At 35.8% G+C, this 19,716-nt stretch overlaps 1 protein-coding gene across 5 annotated transcripts in view; it reads left to right on the top strand.

Moving 5' to 3' along the window:
- The window catches only part of LOC111271710 (exonuclease mut-7 homolog), a 32,582-nt gene extending 17,469 nt beyond the window's left edge, over window positions 1-15,113 (top strand). For all 5 annotated transcript variants that reach the window (XM_022852697.2, XM_022852691.2, XM_022852698.2 and 2 more), the window contains 4 exons: window positions 1,678-1,887; window positions 5,130-5,282; window positions 7,777-7,889; window positions 12,298-15,113. In XM_022852697.2, coding sequence (XP_022708432.1) covers window positions 1,678-1,887; window positions 5,130-5,282; window positions 7,777-7,889; window positions 12,298-12,688 — 867 coding nt within the window. In that variant the 3' untranslated portion in view covers window positions 12,689-15,113. The remainder of the gene's footprint in view (window positions 1-1,677; window positions 1,888-5,129; window positions 5,283-7,776; window positions 7,890-12,297) is intronic.
- Window positions 15,114-19,716: the final 4,603 nt, after the last annotated feature.

The following is a 19,716-nucleotide window of genomic DNA, read 5'->3' as shown; positions in this document are numbered from 1 at the left end:
ACACAGAAAAGTTGTTAAAACTTAAACAAGTGTTCTCTACCTAAGTTTCAGGAAGATACAAAGAAGTGGTTAAAACAAACGTTTTTTTGGCCATGTTTTAGGACAACATTTCCACATACAAAGACTTCTTTCAATAAAAACGTAGGTAGCTTTTGATAATACGTGACACAAAATATATTCCAATTTTAATTGACAAAAGATTTATCTAAAACTAACTTGCAACAATACATAGATTGCCGAATATCTCCGCTACTTATAAAATGAAAGAGAAATTCGAATGGCATCTTTAGTGCATTCTGTTTAGAAAAATTCTTTAGTGCGTGAATATATATACACTTATCAAACTATTAGGTAATTTCCTTCGGTCAATGTATGTTTTCACAGCGGGGACGCGCTTACGGTCTATGTGGTACTATGAAGAAGCTAGAATCGAATCAAATGCAGGAAGGTCGCATTCGGTATGTAAACGAAAATTAGTTGTTGCCTAATGTGTTCCCGCAGGATAAGACCTGAGATGATGTATTCGCGCGGGACAAGGTCTGAGATCATGCGCTTTAGTTTCCAAAGTAGACAGCTCTTTGCCTTCCCTAATACGGTTTTCAGAAGTTTCGGATAAGGCTTTCGATAGGCGAAGTGGAAGATACGGAAATTGAATTTAAAAAATTTTAATTAGAATGATGTTTTTGATGGCCTCACAATTTTGATGCAGAAGTTAGTAATGAATAAGTGGGAGAATGTCTGTCGCTCATCGGCACTTACGTTTTGAATTTTTTTTGGCGTATTTTTAAACCTTTCGCCTTTTTTTGATTCTTGGTATTTTTATTATTTTACTTTTAGTAGTCTAATTTCAATCCGTACTAATTCTTATGCTTGGACTGTTTGGGCGAGGTTTCGAATCAAGATGACTTATTATCACTTTAGCCACGATTAACATGAGAAAGCTATTTGCGAATCTCAAGAATTTTTGAGAACAACTTGCGGGGAATTTAAGCCTTGAATTGAACCCATGGTTAGAGCAAATTGTAAAAGCATGTCCATGACAGACGTCCTTATCAGAACTGTAGACGCGTTATTCTTATTCTGTTTTTATTTAAATACCGCTCATACAGATCTCCAGAAAAATATTGCGGATACTTTGGACTTGTTTGTCGAATCATCTTTTCCGGAGTTGTACTGAGTTGCATGGAAGCTGGAAACAATGTTAATATAATTAACATTGTTAACATTAACATTAACAAAATATATAATATTTCGGACAACCATGAAAATGTATAACCTTTCCGGCTTCTTAATCTGGACAATAGCTTTACTTAGGTTCCGATCAAAAGTTTGCTATCCCCACGGTCATAAGTTCGGAAGTGCGTTTTAAGAAAAACTGGCTTTTTCTCTACTAGAGAGAATGACGAATGAACCCACGCCCACTACGACAAATAGTTCGGCAAATTGACGCGAATGTGTATTTGGTGGTACATAAATGTGCGTGCGTGCGTGAAAACTATTAATCAGTACCAAGCTGTATAAGAGCAAAGAAGTACATTATAGAAATGTACTTCCTTGCTCTAGTAGTCATGTCACTATTTTTGGAACACTCCTCTATGTCCTAGTGACGGCCAGGCCATGCTAACGGATTGGTTGAGGAAACATAACCTCCAAAACTTAGTGTTTCTGTGTGTTCAGATTCCAGCAGAGCTATGTGACAATCCGGAAGGCGCGTATTTATCGGAAATGGGTCGCATTGGCGTGGTCACTGAGGCTTTTATCGTATTTCACGCCTATGTCGAATTGGAACGGAGAGTGCGGCCAAGTCATTTGCAATCACTGATAGCCGAGTTGCTCACGGAGCCGGCATATGATGACTACCTCAAACTCTGCATTCCTTGGAACTCGGTTGGTATTTAGGGATAACGAAATCATGAGAAGAGCATTTTATAAGTTATTGTGGCTTTATGAGCTTCTTTTATTTGGACTTATCTTAATTTTCGAAAAACGCTTTATGGAAACAAATGATTTTCAAATTACGAGAATATTCGGCATGAAAAATTATATATATATATGTTAGATGGAAGCAAAACTTCCACTTTTGAAAATATGTTTACTATATTTAACTTATATATTACTATTTTCAGTTTATATATTTTCGATGCACTACTGTTTCCATGGTAATGTAGTAGAAACGTGTTCGCGTAACTAAACCACACAAATCCAACGAGCGTGTTTGCCTCGTTTTGAAGATCAGCTTCCTGATGCTAGCGCTGTTCTGGGCACAAAATTCAAAATGTTTGTTTAAAATTGATCTGTAAAGATACATTTATACGCCAGTAATCTTAAAATTACTTAAATTTGCTTTTTCAAAAACGGTTACATCTGCCATAAAGGGGGATAAACGGACTGATTTAGTATTTTGGCTTTTTTTAACAATTAATGTATTAACCATTTATCATTTAAAAAGAGTCCCTTTATCGCTTTATGAAATCTTGTATAAAGCAGAGAAAGGACTTGACCACAGACTGGACTAATTAACACTAATTAAACGACGTGCAACGCCATACGTATTTTAGGCGTGACAAGCGCCTGGAACTATTCATCATTATCACTTTGTATGTACTGCATGTCTTTGACAGAAAACCTGGGCTTAAAGGTAAAACTTAGCCTTAAATTGTTGAGATTAAGTTTTTGCCTCTAAACTTGTCTCTAAGTTTCCTAGATCGTACTGGGTACCGGAAAGTTAAATTATTAGACATTTTAGCAAAGCAGATTTGGGTTGAGTCGATTCGATTGACCCACCATGGATAATCCTAATTATGTCAGTTGTTAATAACTATTTTATCTAGCTATACTAAATTACAAAATTTATGGGCAACATTAAACATTTAATCTTGCATTAAATATGTACCCAGTGGCGTTGGTTCCGCGTATATTGGATTTAAGCCAAATTTCAAGCAAATATTTTTATAATATAAAATGTTACTAAATTAAATATACACCATTTTATTGGATGAGCTGGTGATGCCATAATCTGATTATTGTATAACTTTTTCGGGCAAGAAAATGTGTTTAGTGACTTTTGTATCCCTCCATTGAAACTAGGTTAACACCACTAAGGGAGAGATTGAAACAGGTGATTGCAATATCAGGGCTATATGGCGAGTGCATTATAATTTTTAATCTAAGTTCTCTCGACTTTTGTCGGGTAGCTAAAGACTGCTGTGATCTAACGTTGTCATGGTGGAGGTCAACGCCTTTTTTGTTCACTAGTTCCGGTCAGTTCTTTACAATGCCTTATTGCAATCTTGTTAGAAGGGGTCCGACTCAGTCATCTTTTCAGGCAATAGTAACTCATAAAGAGACTATTAATATTATTTCCACTTCTAGTAGACATATAAGTGTCAGTTTAAGCTTTGCCACAGATCGTGATGCAAATTTTTCATTTATACATTATTTTCATATATATCAATTTTTCATCGCGCAGCTCGACCGCTGTACATGTAGCCTAGTTTCGTTGCGTTTCTGCAGAGTTTTGCGAATAAAAATTTGATCGAATAATTTTTCCTGCGTTAATGCTTGTGGCACCCAGACATCCAGCTTTTCCAAATGGTTTAAAATTGTTTAATAGTGAATGTTTAGTTTTTTTGATAATACCATGGTTACTTGTGTGTCGTTTTTACTCAATTTTTGCAGTAACTACGTTAATTTTTCCATAATAGGTTGAGTAATGCGAAGAGCATCACGCCCACGACAAATTCATCGCTGAATCATTTCTTTTAATCGCATCTTGACCATGAACAGTATCTTTTTACAGACCTAAGGAGCATTTGTGGTATTATCATAATAAAATCTTAAGTTTTTTAATTAAACAAAAATTAGTTTAATTTTTTGAGAATTTAAAAAAAAATTTAAATATAAATAATTAAACTTTAACTAAGCATTTCAGCAATTTTACCATTTACTACAGCAAACCTCAGCTTGCAGAGGACGCCACGCCGACTTGACGCAACTTATCTGAGATATACCTAGCCATCAAGCTAGGAAAACAGTCAATACTTTTATCAGGTTTCAACTTCGACCAAGATGCATTCTATTTAAATTATGTTGCTATTCTATTGATAGAAATAACAATTCCACATTATCGGACATTGAAAAATTATACGATGCAGTCAATACCATGCTTTAATATATAATAATATAGTCGTTAATTTCCGCTAACTTGAACCGGCTTAAAGAATATGTACAAATTTAGAACTATCCTTTGCGTCTTGTTTCCAATGATACGCCACCTGAGGACCTGCCTCCAATTCCTCACAATCTCGAAAAACACCATTATTAAGGCGGCTACCCCATGGGAAATTTTTTTCAGTTTTACTGGATACATATTGGCCAACCTGCTCATTTAGTTTTGTAGAAAACCTTTTACCATGTTTCTGTAACGGAAATCATTAACAGTCAAGTAAGGGAAAACCGTTTTAATAACACGTCGTGACCGAAGTATTCACCATACAATGGATTTGGGTATGCCTATACGCAGCACTTTTGTTTGTGAAGTCAGGTAAATTTACAAGTTTATTGAGAAGGTGATTTTCGGTAAAAAAATTACGATGGAGTCGCAGCTGTCCTCAGGCTTTATAGGTACGGGCTTTGTAAACTCCTGGGTGAGCTAAGTATCTAGAATAAAAATCTTTGATGAGACTAAATATTGCAATCGATGAGAAACTTCAGATGCCTCACTACACTAACACGCTCTCAGATATGGCTTTAACAATTTCTTCTGTGTGCACGCTTCGTGAATACCCAGAATGCGGAGTGACGGATACAGAATTAGTCGTACCGAGCCTTTGCAAAACACTATTTACAAAGATCCTGGGAAGGGTAGTATACGTATCATACATCCCGTATGGTAATGTACAATATCATAGCAACTAATCGACCGTCTAATAACAAGTTTTAAACATGTCAACAGAGTAACTTCTTTTTTTTTTCTTTTGTGAAAACCATCACACCACATAACTGTAGCGCAAACACTTAAGCAGCAGCATTAACACATCGAAAATTTTGAAGCCGCGTATACGTGATAAGTAAGAATATTTAAGTGAACTGTCACATTTCTTCTAGCGATTTGTGTTCGACTCACACAGGTATATTTGGTGGAGACTGTCGACGGCTACTTAGATGCTGTGGAGTACCTCAAGACATGCTCTGTGATTGGTTTTGATTCAGAGTGGAAACCGACACGATGTCCTGGTGCCCCGGGGCGCATGGCACTTTTGCAAGTGGCATCTGATGATAAGGTCAGTTAATTGCAATTATTTTTAACCATACAATTTAATATTGTGATTTGCATTACATCCTTTGCCCTTCAATAAAGAATGTAACGATAACACGTAGTGTGGAAGAATAAAGTTTTTAGTAGAGCGCAACAGACAGCCAAAAAAGGCAGGAGTGTTTCACCCTTTCCCACTTGAGACGCAATTCACAAGTAAAATCCACTTCGGGTTTTTTTTTTTGTTTATGGCAAGTTTTTGTGTATTTTCAAAGTGATTACAAAATGTAAAAAAAAATGTTCTGTGTTTCTGCATCTGCGGTCATATTAGCGAGGTTTTGTAAAAACCAACAAAAATTACAAATCGAAAGAAAAATCTTAGATAGAATTTAACGGGCAAAGTCCTCTTTTTAAAGGATTTTAAAGGATATATGAAATCATAGAAAGTTCTCACTAAAAAGTCTCAGTGAAGATAATTGATCATAAATTATTATTGTACCAAGAGAACAAAGATTAATGTACACTACGAGAGAAGCACCACAACCGACTTTGTTTCACAATAAAGGCAAAGAACAAAACCCAATGTAAACCCAAAACTACTTAAAAATACCTAGACACGAATTTATCCACCGTACTGGTCAATCAAGATTTTCTTTGTACACAGCAAGGCTTAGAAAATGGAAAGATCAGCTGGAGATACTTATATTGGAGATATAGCAAAAATGACTGGAAATTAATAGAAAGCGCAGGGTGCTGTATAACATACCTAGTTACTTGAATCTTCAATGCACTCACTTCCTTCATGGATATGTCCTGTGCCCAACCCAAAAATATCTATCATTAAGCGAAAGGTGTTCCTCATGAAAGTGATATGCAAGATATGAGAATGAATGCTGAAAGTGATATTTTAATGCGGAAAAACAGGGCTGATCACTTGATACGAATTTCCTCACAGGAAGGAGAAAAGTACAGCCAACTGATTTTTGTTCTTAGTCAACGATACTGCTCTACGAATGAACTCGGCTGTGCCTGTTGATATTATGATCTAAAGCTGTCGGAACAAATGCTCCATGAACAACTCATGCTGCATACCGAAGACATAGGACGAAGGATTTCTTTTGATTTTTCTTGGTGGGGTGCGTTGTTTTAGATGTCATTGCGGTTATTTATAAGAAGGATTCTTGGATAATGTTATTTTTATGTTGCTAATATACGAGCAGAAGACATTAGACATAATTAATAATAGCTTTACAAGCTGATGATGTGCCGTATATAAAAAGTGAGAAAAAAAGCAAAGTTACTTTGAGAAGCGCTAGATGATTTTTTTTTTAATTTCATAAGATAGGGTTAAACCAAAACAAAAAAAACACTAATGTGTTATAACGCGCATAGAATCCATGACATTTTGCGTTCTTATATGAACTTCGACTTGCATGCATACTTAATTCATCCTTGATTCCGGACAGATCACGTCAATGTTTTCGTGTGTGCAACTGAATATTAAGTTTTTAGTGTCAAACGATAAAATTAAACAAACTATATATATGTTATACCTCATTTCTAGGGCAGAGTTCACCTGCTTATGATCTATCTTTAAAAAATGCGAGAGAGGTTTTTACTTAAAATTGAATGTTATGTGCCACAGAAATATAACGCAATGATGTCACTCGAGGATCGAAAGAATGCTTTCAATATTGAACCACTTATTCGTATAATGGAAATAAGGCGGCATTTCAAGTCGTTCTTAACCTACATGTTCTAGCATGTTTGATTTGGCTAAGACGAAATAAAAAGAGGGTTCATGCAAATACGGTACACTCTTAACGGATGACGGCCTATAGTCTATCGCAAGCATTAAAACTCACGAAGTGACGGAAAATAACTTAATATTGAACGACATATTGTTTTCACATGTAAACATTCCCAATGAAAGATATATAATTATAAGAAAATTATAAGATATAAATGTACCCAAACCAGGATATATATATCCTGATTTGGGTATACATACATATTTTTGTTGGCGTTCTTTAGCGTTAACCACACAGCTTTAATTCTCTTCTGCTATTCTAATAATATTCTGATAATTTCTAGTCGAAGCTAGTAAGTTCTGCTGGTTTTTTTGCTAGTTTTTTCAAGAATGTTTAATAAAAGTAAGTAAGCTCTTCTGATATATGAGTGTCGGTAATGTGTGAAAACACGCTTCAAACAGCACTTCACAGCCTCCACTGCATGAAGCGACCGATGACCTACGACTCGGCTCAAATATTAATAAAACGCACATATTGACTAACTCGATGGTGCAAGAAATTTTTTTTAAGATATGACAGATTGGTATTGCTAATTCATAATAGGAGTAATAACAAGAACACGGTATCGAAAATATATATATAGATACATATAAGATATACGGTATTGAAAAAAATATATATAAAATATAGAAAAAAAATGTTTTTTTCTGCTGACTTATTTTAGCTGAAAACAAAAGTCTTAACACTTAGATTACAACTTTGTCGTTTCAGGTATTCCTGTTCGATGTGCTGGAGTTACATCGCGTTCTTACGTATGGCGACTGGGCGTTACTTAAATCCATCTTTACAGACAGCGATATTGTCAAGCTCGGTTTCGACACTCGGTAAGAGTACTGCCACATTACCTTGCATAATATATCTAATAATGTATGATACAAATAATTATGCAACCCAGTTAGAATATAATTTGGAGTGTAAAGTTCAAAACAAAATCGAGAGTCGTTATCGCCCGGCATTAGTCATCTGTTGCAGACTACTTTGTCCACCTTTTTTGCGTAATACAGGTATTCTATCTACATTTTTCCTAATTCAGGTGGTTTGAGTTAAACCTGATACTAAGGCTCAACCGCGTTTATATCGACTGATTACTTCTCAGCGTTGTTAAAGGTTTTATCCTGGAATCTTAGTCAACAAATTTTTGAGGGCTTTTTTTGTACATGTTTAATTTGATCTCCTTTAATTCAACTGTATAACTAAGCAACTTGTTTTTAATGAAAAATCATTTTTAAGATCTTAGAATTGCGCAGGAACATATGCGGTACACAATAATTCTAAATAATTTAGTTAACAGATCTAATACTTGCGGTTAACTTCATTGGCTTTTAGATTATGTGCGTATAATACTTTTGAAAAATCACTAGGAGTCATGCATTTAGTGCAGAATGTGGTATTTGTATTTAAAAAATCTAAAGTAAGGTCTTCGAACATAGTTCGAAGCAGTTAATATTAGTTTATGTACGTATGCCTAAAAATGTATTGCTTTAATACTGCTCTTATGTTTATTCAAAGTCCTTCAGAATTCGTAGTCAATTCCCTACGATGCAATAATAGTCGGTCAAAGAAAATTTTCAAATGAACCATGAAGCACCTAAGTACGTTTTACCAGTAGACGCCGAAATTTGTTAAGATAAGTACGTATGGTGTGGGCTCACTTTTTTTAATTTAATATCTACATTTAGTTAAAAAATTCGTTTATGATTTATCTTAGCTTTGAAGTATTAAACGTGTTTCCGCTAAAACCGTAAATAGAAATCCCTGGGTAAGAGTGAAGCTTTGCCCTCATATATTATTTTCCTATTGGAACAAAAAGAACTGCATTACACCGTAAAATATTATTACCGATATTATACAGGAAAACGTAGCTAATTAGTGCGCTCGAAACTGGGCTGCTCATATCTGTATTAATTTTTACCAAAACTGCATTTGGATACTCTTCATAAATCTTTAAAACAAGGTAAGCATATAATAGCTTTACCATTATAGTACAATCCTCTATTAAAAAATTAGTCGTTTTTTTTAGATCGTCAAGTATGAAGAATTACTTTTTTCGAAGTAATTTCCATTAGGTGCAATACACTTGTGCCCTCGTTTCTGTTGGTTCTGAGAACACTTCGATTGTCGACAATTCGGTTGTTGAGATAGCCTAAAACACAGGCACCACATTCTTTCATCTATCATGTAGAAACACTTTATCTTCAGGCTTTTTATGGATATGAAAAAAATAGCGGTAATGAATAGGTCCGGTAAATAGTGAAGTTGAGATAACACACACATAGTTTTTGTGCAGAAACCGCTTTACGGGTAGCGAAGAGTCAACATTGACGTAATGAGGGACCTAGAACTTTTTGTGCCATATTTGTTGTTTCTTACATCAGACAGACTCGCGCCGTTTTTAAAACTTCTCGACAAGATTGCTTGGTGACCATGGGTCATGATGGCCGATGTCCCGACGATCAAAGAAAACGATTAGGAGTACTTTGGCTTTTCCGGTCAGGGTGCGTGTTTGAATCAATATTCAAAAAAGACTCCTTTTTGGTCTGAAACCCACATCTGGTCATCTGTAATTACGTGTTCAAAAAAGTTTTGCCTTTAACTCCAACAGAGTACCAAAAGGTTTACCCAAGAGAATTATTCATAGTTGTTCATTTACTGGACATTCAGCTATTTCAGCAGAATATGCACTGTACGTCTTCGGACTCTTGACCGGTCGGTTCAAATGACCTGATATGAGGCGGTTGAAACACCTACATTTTCTGATGAGCTCTTATGATGGATGGCGGATGGCAAATACAAATTGTTTCGTCCTTTCCTTATTGCCATACATGATCGCCGTTACAGGTTTGCCAGGTGGAGGACAGTTCTCGACAGAATTGTCACATCTCCTTTACCTTTTTACTATGTCATATCCATATGGTGACTGTACGGTTGACCTTATTTTCTCCAGGGCCTAATGCACATTCATTATTTAATATGGGACAATTACAGATGGCTCAATACATCTTAACATTACCGGACAATTTCTCAGATTGCATCATATTGCGATGATTTCTCACCTATGTGGGCCAGAAGCCCCGCCTTTTTGCTAAAACAAATCTGGATCACTTGCAATGTTTCAAGCGTGCAAAAATTCAAGCAACTAATTTTTTCTGAAGAAATATTTGCATTTGGTGTCATTGTCGAATCGTTCTTCTTTAAATTTATTTTGAAAACAGTGAGGTTTAGAAAGACGGGTTAGGAACTATTTTGTTTTGCAATCTCACGGGGCGTCTGCTGGTGGAGTTTCCTCTGGGGTACTTCTAAAATGTATTTGAGGACCGACGGCTTTCATAATCTCGACACTAACTTCGGTTTTATTTATGAGAAAAAAAAAAGTCGGGATCCCTTTTATTCAATAAACAGCTCTTTAAAATAGTTTTCTAAAAAATGTCTTCGTGATTCCCTTTAACCGTTAGCATCTCGAACCGTATTTATCACACGTCTTAGGTTAAGAATTCTTTCAATGGCCATTCGCATGCTTTACGAAAAGTAAATAATTTGTGTTAACTTACGTCCTTACAAAAAAAAACCTTAATTTTGGTTGGATACCTAGCCAAATCTGCCGGTGTCTCTTATTTTTTCGCTGACCTTAATAATTATTGCTGCACACTCATTTGGGCTAAATGAATTAGAAATAGGTTACTGACCCCCAACTTAATACTTTCAGTACAGACCGAGGTAGTGTCGAGGTAGCGCCCAGAACAAATCTGACCTCACGAGCCGATGTTTCGTGAGTTTGCCAACAAGTGAGTAACCCCTTAGTAGAAGTATCTTTGTTAATCACCGTGTAGGCCTTCTCCTTCCGTACGTTATGTGGTACTCAGGGTGTCTCTCTTAAATAACGATTGTCGAAGTTATTCAGGCGAGTAGCCTTTACACTCTTGAATTTTTTTGTCAGGATCCGCATTTCTACTAGTAACGAGAGCGCGAATGTTTGTCAGTAACGGTAGTGTAGTTGACAAAACCAAGTTCTATTTCTATTTTAGTTGTCTGAGAACGTCTACAGATAATTGCTGATCATATCCAGCAACTTTTTTGAAAATAGCTCTTTTTCAAGAGCTCCATTGTCACACCCTGTCCATTTCATAATATCTGAAAAGGCTTTCACACTTTTTGTTGTTCTTCCCGTTTTACACGGGGAAACAAGCAGTCCTCGTATCTTTTCGGCCATTGAATTCATCTACAAAAAGGAAACGGACACATTTTATAAAATTATAAATGAAAATGAAGGCTGTATATGTAAGATTTTATGGCTCATTAATTATTTTTACCTTGCATGTTCTTATAAGCAAATGTAAGGCAAACGAAAAACGTAAGATTACAGCAATTTACGTACCAAGTGTTCATTTAATTGCTTACGCGAGGAACTTAACGTCCCCTCTACAGTGTGTCAAATAAGCTTAAAGTTAGCCTGTAGATAGCAAGATCTAGTCGTTTAAATAGTGATGAACTAAATATTTATTTACGCGTTGCTAGTTGTACATACGAGTTGACAACATGTCACGAAACTAGTCACGTAAACTCATATTTATGACAGTGTAACATATTGCTGTGTGTATGTAATAATAGACTCAATATTCGAGTTACGAATTTTTACTAAAACAATTTATATCAATAGTTAACTATATCGCAGTGTCTTACTTATTGGGTTCTTAAATTAGTTACCAGGGATCATGCATAATTCCCGTGCATAATCGTACATAATAACCATTACCTCATCAAATATGTTAGCACAGGGCTTCCACAACAAAAGAGCTTCGCAAGCTTTCCACAACAAATAAAGCAAATGCTATCACCTCTGTTGGATAAGCGCAAATCTGTTTTATTTGATGATATTTTACTCCTGTCCAATCTTATTACAACTTGCCGTATTCTCGTCGTTATCTTTGCTGTACTTCTTAGTTTTTTGTACTGTGCGAAGGCAAAGCTTTTAAAGCGAGATGTCTTTCTCCTCACCAAAATCATTTTATGCCATACTGAAAGACTGCAAGTGAGCATATTTGTCTCAATTGCCCTTGAGCACAAAATGTTGAAGCTGTATTGCTTTAACGTTCTATGCAGCCTTGTTGGAATAAATGCGTTCATTCTAGATGATGTGAATAAAAAAACCGCCGTGTTCTAATGACACTCATTTCCACCGATGTACCTACCTTTATTATGTACTATATAATAACCAGTTTCAATTTTTATGCGCAGGGACGATGCCAAGTTACTCAAAGATTTTATGGGTCCTGTCGAGATGGAATCTGTTAAGGACATGGCATTAATAATGCGCGCTCTTGAAAAGCTTCGTCCCGAGCATATGACACCAAAAGGACGTGTGTTTCCCGTTGTTCGTGGTTTATCCCGCCTCTGCAACGTTCTTCTGGGGCGACCTCTTAACAAATCAAAAAAGCTCTCAATGACTAATTGGGAGAAGCGGCCTTTGGCGAAGGTATTTCTTGAGTATGCTGCGCTGGATGCTCATTGTCTTGTTCTCTGTTGGCGCGAATTGCTCCGACGTTTGGGGAAAAAAGCCGTCGAACTAATTGATATTTCGGTTATTGCCTATAGTGTTGAAACCGAAGCACTGCGTCAAGCCATGTGAGAGGAATGTTAGTAGCTTACAATGTTCAAGAGGTCTAAAGAATATTGTCCATACCAATGTAACATAACTATGTAAAGCTTCCATTATATTGAACGCTTTTTATCTCGATATTAGACGACTAGATTATTTCACGCATATGTATTTATATATATGCTTCTTATGTCGTGATGTTCTAAAAGCGCTTTTTGGCAAAGCCTGTAAACTACATGTGACCTAGAACCCGAGATCATCTACAATTGTACATTCTTATGTTTGACCTTCACTGTTGCATGATTCTGATTATGGATATACATTTACTCATCGTCGCCATAAATATGTGGAATGTGCATTTCTAGTAAATGTAAATGAATCCACTAGCTAAAACCAAGGTGAACAAGGTTCGTAGCCGCTTTTCTATAAGCTACATATTTTCGTTATATTTCTTTGTTAGAAAGAACATTGTATTTTTATTTTCTAGTCATATTTTTATCTCACCTATCTATCCGCGCTTCATCAAATCTTTCCTTTCTTTTCAAGTAGCCATACACTGCTTCCCGCACCTACCGTTAGTTAAAGCTGCAAAAATAGTAACGGAAATCTTCGGGATTTACCCCAATAAATGTAGCAATAGGACAAAATTTTGTGTTCCGTCAAAATGAATTTGCTGGAATGGATCACCCAAATTCCTAACCCAAAGGATAGAAGTTTCAATAGACTATGCAAAGTTCACTATTATTACTAAATTTATATATTTCTATTTCACTCAGTATGCTTACTTGCACTCCATTACTGTCAATCACTGAAATAATTGTGCGTGCATACGATCCAGTTTTTGGTTATTTTTAAAAATTGCCCATATTTTCTCTGAGATTATGACTAGCAAAGCCTTTTTCGTAGTTATGTCGTAGAACTTGCATTGATTGCACGATTTGATCCGATTTCAGCAGCTACGAGCCTTGTTTACGTTGATTTTAGGTTATGAATTTATGTTGACACTCCGATCACATGCAAAGACTACAAATAAATGTACATTCACAACCAAAATCATATTATAGTGGATGTAGGCTAAACATAAGCATGTATAATCGGACCTAAGGCGAGTTAGGTTACAAGCTCTAAGCAAAAACAAATGAATGTAAACTACGTTCAACCGAAACTTGTACAGTTGTACACTCTCATGTTTGGCCTCCACTACTGCATGATTCTGAATGTGGACATACATTTAATTATCTTCGCCACGTGTGTGGTATGTGTAATTTTTTTGTAAACTGAATGAATTAGCTAAAACAAAGGTAAGCAATATTCGTGGCTGCTGATATGGGATCGAGTTGTTTTTATTATACAGAGTGAGACCTAAAGCGGAATCGAAATAGGCCAAAAGGGGTATGCTAGATAAATCTCATAATCGCGGCGCGAATATAAGTAATATATGCGGAAGGCAGCGAGTAACTAGACACGCATGTTTATTTAACGAAACGAACTATGTAAATGACCCGGAACAAAAGGCAACAATTACAGTAATAATATCTTATCAATTAAGAAAGATCATCGAAGCTCCTCCAGGAAGATTCAAATTAAATGGGACACGAAATTTTGTTTACATCTACCGCTATTACTACTTTCAGTGAAATCTGTAAGTTACAAACAATTCTATCGCTATTCCAGTAGCATTAAAGGACTGTAAAGAAACAGCGATAGAGGCATAAGTACTTGAAGAGTCCAGAAAAGATTCGGTAAAGTATAGAACAAAAAGAAGGATAGCATCGAAACAAAGTAGTTAGAAAATAAAAATGTTCTAAAAATAGAAATCCAATAGCCGTGTGTAGCGTGTAGAAATATTGAGCGTCATACATGATAGTAGTATTAACTCAGATCAGTGTCAAACATAGAATTAAGGAATCGTATCTTACATATTACTATTTGTACATAGAACTTAGTAACTTCACGATATGACTACACTAAAAATATTCACTCTTGCAACCTCTATTGACCACCAATAATACGTAGATATGGCCTCGATGGTCGTTCCAAGCGGTTGCGCTTCTAAACTCAATGCTACCTATGACTGAAAGAGAAAGAAACTTCCATTAGGGCTGCTAGGTTGACTTTACCAAGAAATGCAAAATCTGTGGCGCTTGTAGTTTTGCTATTATAACTATGATGCACCTTCATTTTGCTAAATGAATGCACATCATATTTCATAATAATAACATAAATATATCAGCGTGGAGGATTACTATTACTATTAGTTTTATTTAAATTATCGTTTTTTTTTACAATAACTAGAGTAGGATGGTAGTCAGGTATAAACGCGAAAGCCAAATTCCAATGTTCTAATTACCCGTAGCTATTACGAAGATGTCTGTCATATCATCGAAATGTTGCTTATAAAAATATCTGCCAGCAAAACCAAATAGACAGTAAATGCACATTCTTGGGGTACAAACCTTTGATGTTCTTAATGGTACTATGTGATCTAGATCTACGTTTACTGTAGCGTCTGCATTGAAATATTTTGTAGTTCGATGTAGGCAGCCTAGCCAATTTTTCATGCCGTATTGTGGCTTAGCTGAGTATTTTTCATCTTTTAAGTTCATCATACAACATAACGCGACTTTGCGTAAAATTTGATTTCAACTTTTCCAATAAGATCAACATAATTTTATTGATATCGGTGACATTTTTACAAGATGAAGAAATTTGGGTATAAGGGTAATTTAATGTCATGATAAAAATTTCTACGAATATTTCACGGGGAAGCAGCAGTGTTTTCCAATCAAGCTTAAGGATGATCACCAGTCTGTGATGATTATTGCGATGTCGCAATTGTACAGCGGTCGAAACTAACAAACCATTTAGAAAAATAACAGATATATTTAGGCTGAAATACATCACACTTAAGAACAAATATGACCATTTCATTCTCTACCCACAATTGAAAAACCCTCTGAACCGCATTAGGTCTATGAAGAAGTCCTTTTGATCGATGTCCGAAAAATTTATTCTTTGCTAGTCGACAAGTTATATAAACAGTTGTGTACCATTTAAGACCCTTTGCCCTATTAATTTCTTTAGTATTTTTTTAATATATTTTTGTAAATATTTTTTTTTATATTTTAGTAATAATAAATATTTTAAAGCTTATTATGAATTCGGGTTTTGATTTTTCAAATACAAAAAAAAATGTTTGATTTAGCAAATGTAACTTATATTAAAAAGATCTTATATTTTTTTTGGAACTTGAAAGATTATTCATTTCAAAACCCGAACTATACGGAAATACCTGCAGGGCAAAAGGTATTAATATGAGTACTATTCGAATTTAATTAAATTAAAAAACCAGCGAAATTTGTTGGAAAAAACGAGGAGATTCTAAGAATAAGTACAGGTATCAGATATCTTATCATTAATTTTGGACCTCCTACTTTTATAACGTTTGTAGGTTTTCTACTATTTTCAATGAGCTTACGATTCTCTTGAAGTCGGTTCTCTGAAGAAAAAATTCTCTTAAAGCGTTTTCTTTATCTTTTAATCCTCGATTGCCACAGTTTAGCTTTTTACGGTGATTTTATTTCATGACATTAAAATCGTCACACTGTACTAAAATAATACGCTCACCCTAACCCCAAAGTCAAAGTAAGGAAATGTGGAATCTCATAGAAGCGCTCATAGAGTTGTAAAGAGCTTTCTAACAGCCATTAGTAATCGACGAGTTGGAGGCAAAGAAAGAGAAGTCGAAAAAGGTAGGATCTAATATTTTGTATATCTTGGTCGTTCCGTAAATTTAGAAGGAACTCAGAAGTCCAGAAAGGACTCCAAAGTGATTTAAATGTCTATGCTGCAAAACAAGTTGGGTGAGTGAAGAAAAACTATTTTTTGCTATAGTTGTAAAGCTGTCTCTCAACTATCTTTCGGCGCCATGTTTGATGTTAGTCAACTCGCACCAATCTTCAAAGATGGAGATGTCAAAAGTGCATCGATGATCCAAATGTTTTGCTTCTAGAAAAAGTTCAATGCGACCCAAACTTGTGAGAAAGAATTTTTAGGGTAAATAGACCCAATAATGTAGCCGACTGCACGGGAAGGAGATGGTTCGCTCGTTTTCAAAGTGGCAGCTTCGGCATCCGAGGCAAGGCACGTTCAGGTCGACCCTTTAGCTCTGAGGACGTTGAGATTCTCATTCGAAGTCGATCAAAATACACGTATTAACCTTCGCCAAATTGCGAAAAAAAAGAGGAGAATCTAAATCAAGGGGTCAAAGACAGCGAGCAACGATTACGTCAACTGAGCAGACATCTGGGCCAACCACCAACTGATGAACCGTGTTCGCACAGCCGACCATCTTTTGAAATTGAATAAGAAGAACCTTATAGTTGTGTTGCTAAGATAATAACAGTAATGAAAGGCGTAGAGTTTACGCTAAGGTTTGTTAATAGCGAGGCGTAATAGTGTCCTTTGAACGAGAATTAAAGCCGAGCCCTATACAAAAAAGGCAATGCTACGCATTCAGGAACGTGTTTTTTGAAATTTTTAAACAAGACATTAATTCAGTTAAGTACTGTGAACAGCTCGACCGTGCAAGGTAAAGTATCGAAAAAATGCGCTCACATATGGCGAATACAAAAGGAGTCGCATTTTAACATAAGAACGCGAACTCACACATCTTTAATGATCTGCCCAAAATACCCGCCCGAAATGATTCGTACAATTTTTGGCCGGTTGACCTGACCTGGCTCATAGCCCCAACCTTGCTCCTTCCAATTATTTTTTCCGGTCCTTGCAGCACCCTCTTAATGGGAAAAATCTTATATCTTGGTAAGATGTAAAAAATATTGATCAATTTATCGAAAAAAAGTTCTGGAAAAATATAAATGAAAACACTGCCTGAAAAGCAGGCGGAAGTAGTCGCTAAAAACGGATAAAGAGTTGTTTGGGTTTAAATACGTACAGTTCGAAACGAACTTACAGGACGGCCCAATATTGTGTAAGTATAAATATATTCAATTAAGTGTTGAATACCGTATAAAGTAGAATAAAATCGTCAGCATGAAACGTGTTCTTATTGCCTCCCAGTATTTTGTTGTAAAAGTAAGCATCATATGAAATTTATACATGGCCTCTGGAAAACACTGAATGGTCATGGTGCCTGCTGAACTTCTAAACTTCCACTAAACTCTCTATTAGTCATCTCTAATTAATATAAACATCAATAATAAGATTGAGGACTCAGAAGGCAATAAAGCAATTGCTTATTCCGTTTGTGAAATTTAGACATTACAGGAAGAAATCTAATGCACTAATGATGCAAACTACGCCGTATCGTCTCGGTAGCTGTCTTTACCTCTTTCAAGATGTTTCACTTCTTTCAGGAGTTTAATCAGACATATGTCACGCGGGTGTTAAAATATTGTATTTAATCTAGTGGAAGAAACCTAATTCTTTTGAATTAAAGTTGCTCTCTAGGCTTAAGGAAAGTTGTGGTAGACCCCTGTTTTACAAGATGTCAAACTCCGGCAAATACCTTATTTTGGGTTTTTGTGTATTGCATACTAGGGTATTTTTTCAAAGTACCCTGAAACTAATTAACAAAATTACATGACAAAATGAGGTGCACAGATAATACGTGTTGTTTTTTTTTGTGTAGCTAAATTCTTCTAATGGCGGCTGAGTGCGCATAATGGTGACGGAACATCCGACTTGCCCTGAAATACTACAAAGTTGCATATGCCGTATTGCTGATCTGTTGAATGACGTAGCACAACGTATTATTTCAAATTCTAAATTAACGTATAGGTAGGAATCCATGAATTACCTGAGGTTTCTATCCAAAAAAAATAAGCGTGGAGACAAAAAAAACGCATCGTAGATTATACAATATTGCTTTTTAATATATTATTATCTTGAAGTTGATTTTGCTACTACCTTCATAGGTTTTCTAACTAATAAACAAAGTATATTATCAATGAAATCAAACTGCCTAGTTGTTTAAAATTTTTCAGCTTAAATAGCGTACTTATTACGATAGTTAATCGTAATTATTTTAAGAGGTCTACCGGCTTAGATTTACAGAAAAAACTCTGGTATAATTCTGAACGACTCTTTAAATACAAAAAAAAAACATCGGAGAAACCTTGCAGAGGAATACCTACATTCTTTGTCAAAAATAGCCAGAAGTGCGCTCGTTTTATCAGACGAAATCAGTGGCATGCGTCTATATGCCGAGGGATACATTTTCCTTACAAGACCCCATCTTAAAATCGTTCATCGGCATTAAAATCCATCCAATTGGCCCATTACAGATTATGGAAAAAGAGGCTCATTCCGTGATCAACCATGGTATTATTTAGTTGGCCCAGCTTTAAAGGACATATAGTTTCTAAAAAGGCTCATCAATCGTGCGGCTCTGAAAAGATGCTATAAATATAATTGCCGAAGCCAAAGAGTTTGTCGGTAACACGAGTATTTTTTAACAAGCCGGTTATCATTTACGTATGGAAATGAAAAACGACAAGTTCATATCAGGTGCAAAAACGAGTTAACAAGTTGCGGTTTTATCGTCCGGACCTTCAACTGTACGTACTGATTACAATCTTTTCAAATAAAGCTGTAAAACCGCTAATGATGTTTCTGCAAATACAGATATTGAAGACAACGCCTTATTCTCCATCCTTCTTTCACTCTCCATAACGCAACAACAAGTTTTATAAGAGCTGCTGGTGAAGAAAAATTAACTTTTTGATTTTAATGATTTTCACGCCATTCAGTATTTCACGCATTGATTCATCGGTTCAGTATGTACCAGCACTGGTGTCGGTGTTGTATAATCCCCAAATTTAAAACGTCATTCCATATCTAGTGTAGGACAACATTATACGGACGGTATTCAACATAAACATTTAAAAAATGCCATCGGCTTAAAGTCGGTCGGGTGACGCTGTTTAATGTTTCCGCTCTGGAAAGTTATCCAGTGAGTATAGGAATGGAACGCTCTTGACTGCCGGGCTATCAAGATGGCCCAACACAAACTTTAGTCGTGGAGAAAAATCACG

The sequence above is a fragment of the Varroa jacobsoni genome, unplaced genomic scaffold (assembly GCF_002532875.2).
Source record: "Varroa jacobsoni isolate VJ856 unplaced genomic scaffold, vjacob_1.0 scaffold_179, whole genome shotgun sequence".
Classification (NCBI taxonomy): Eukaryota; Metazoa; Arthropoda; class Arachnida; order Mesostigmata; family Varroidae; genus Varroa; species Varroa jacobsoni.
Note: the sequence above shows the minus strand (reverse complement) of the source record. Positions and strands in the feature narration are given on the sequence as shown.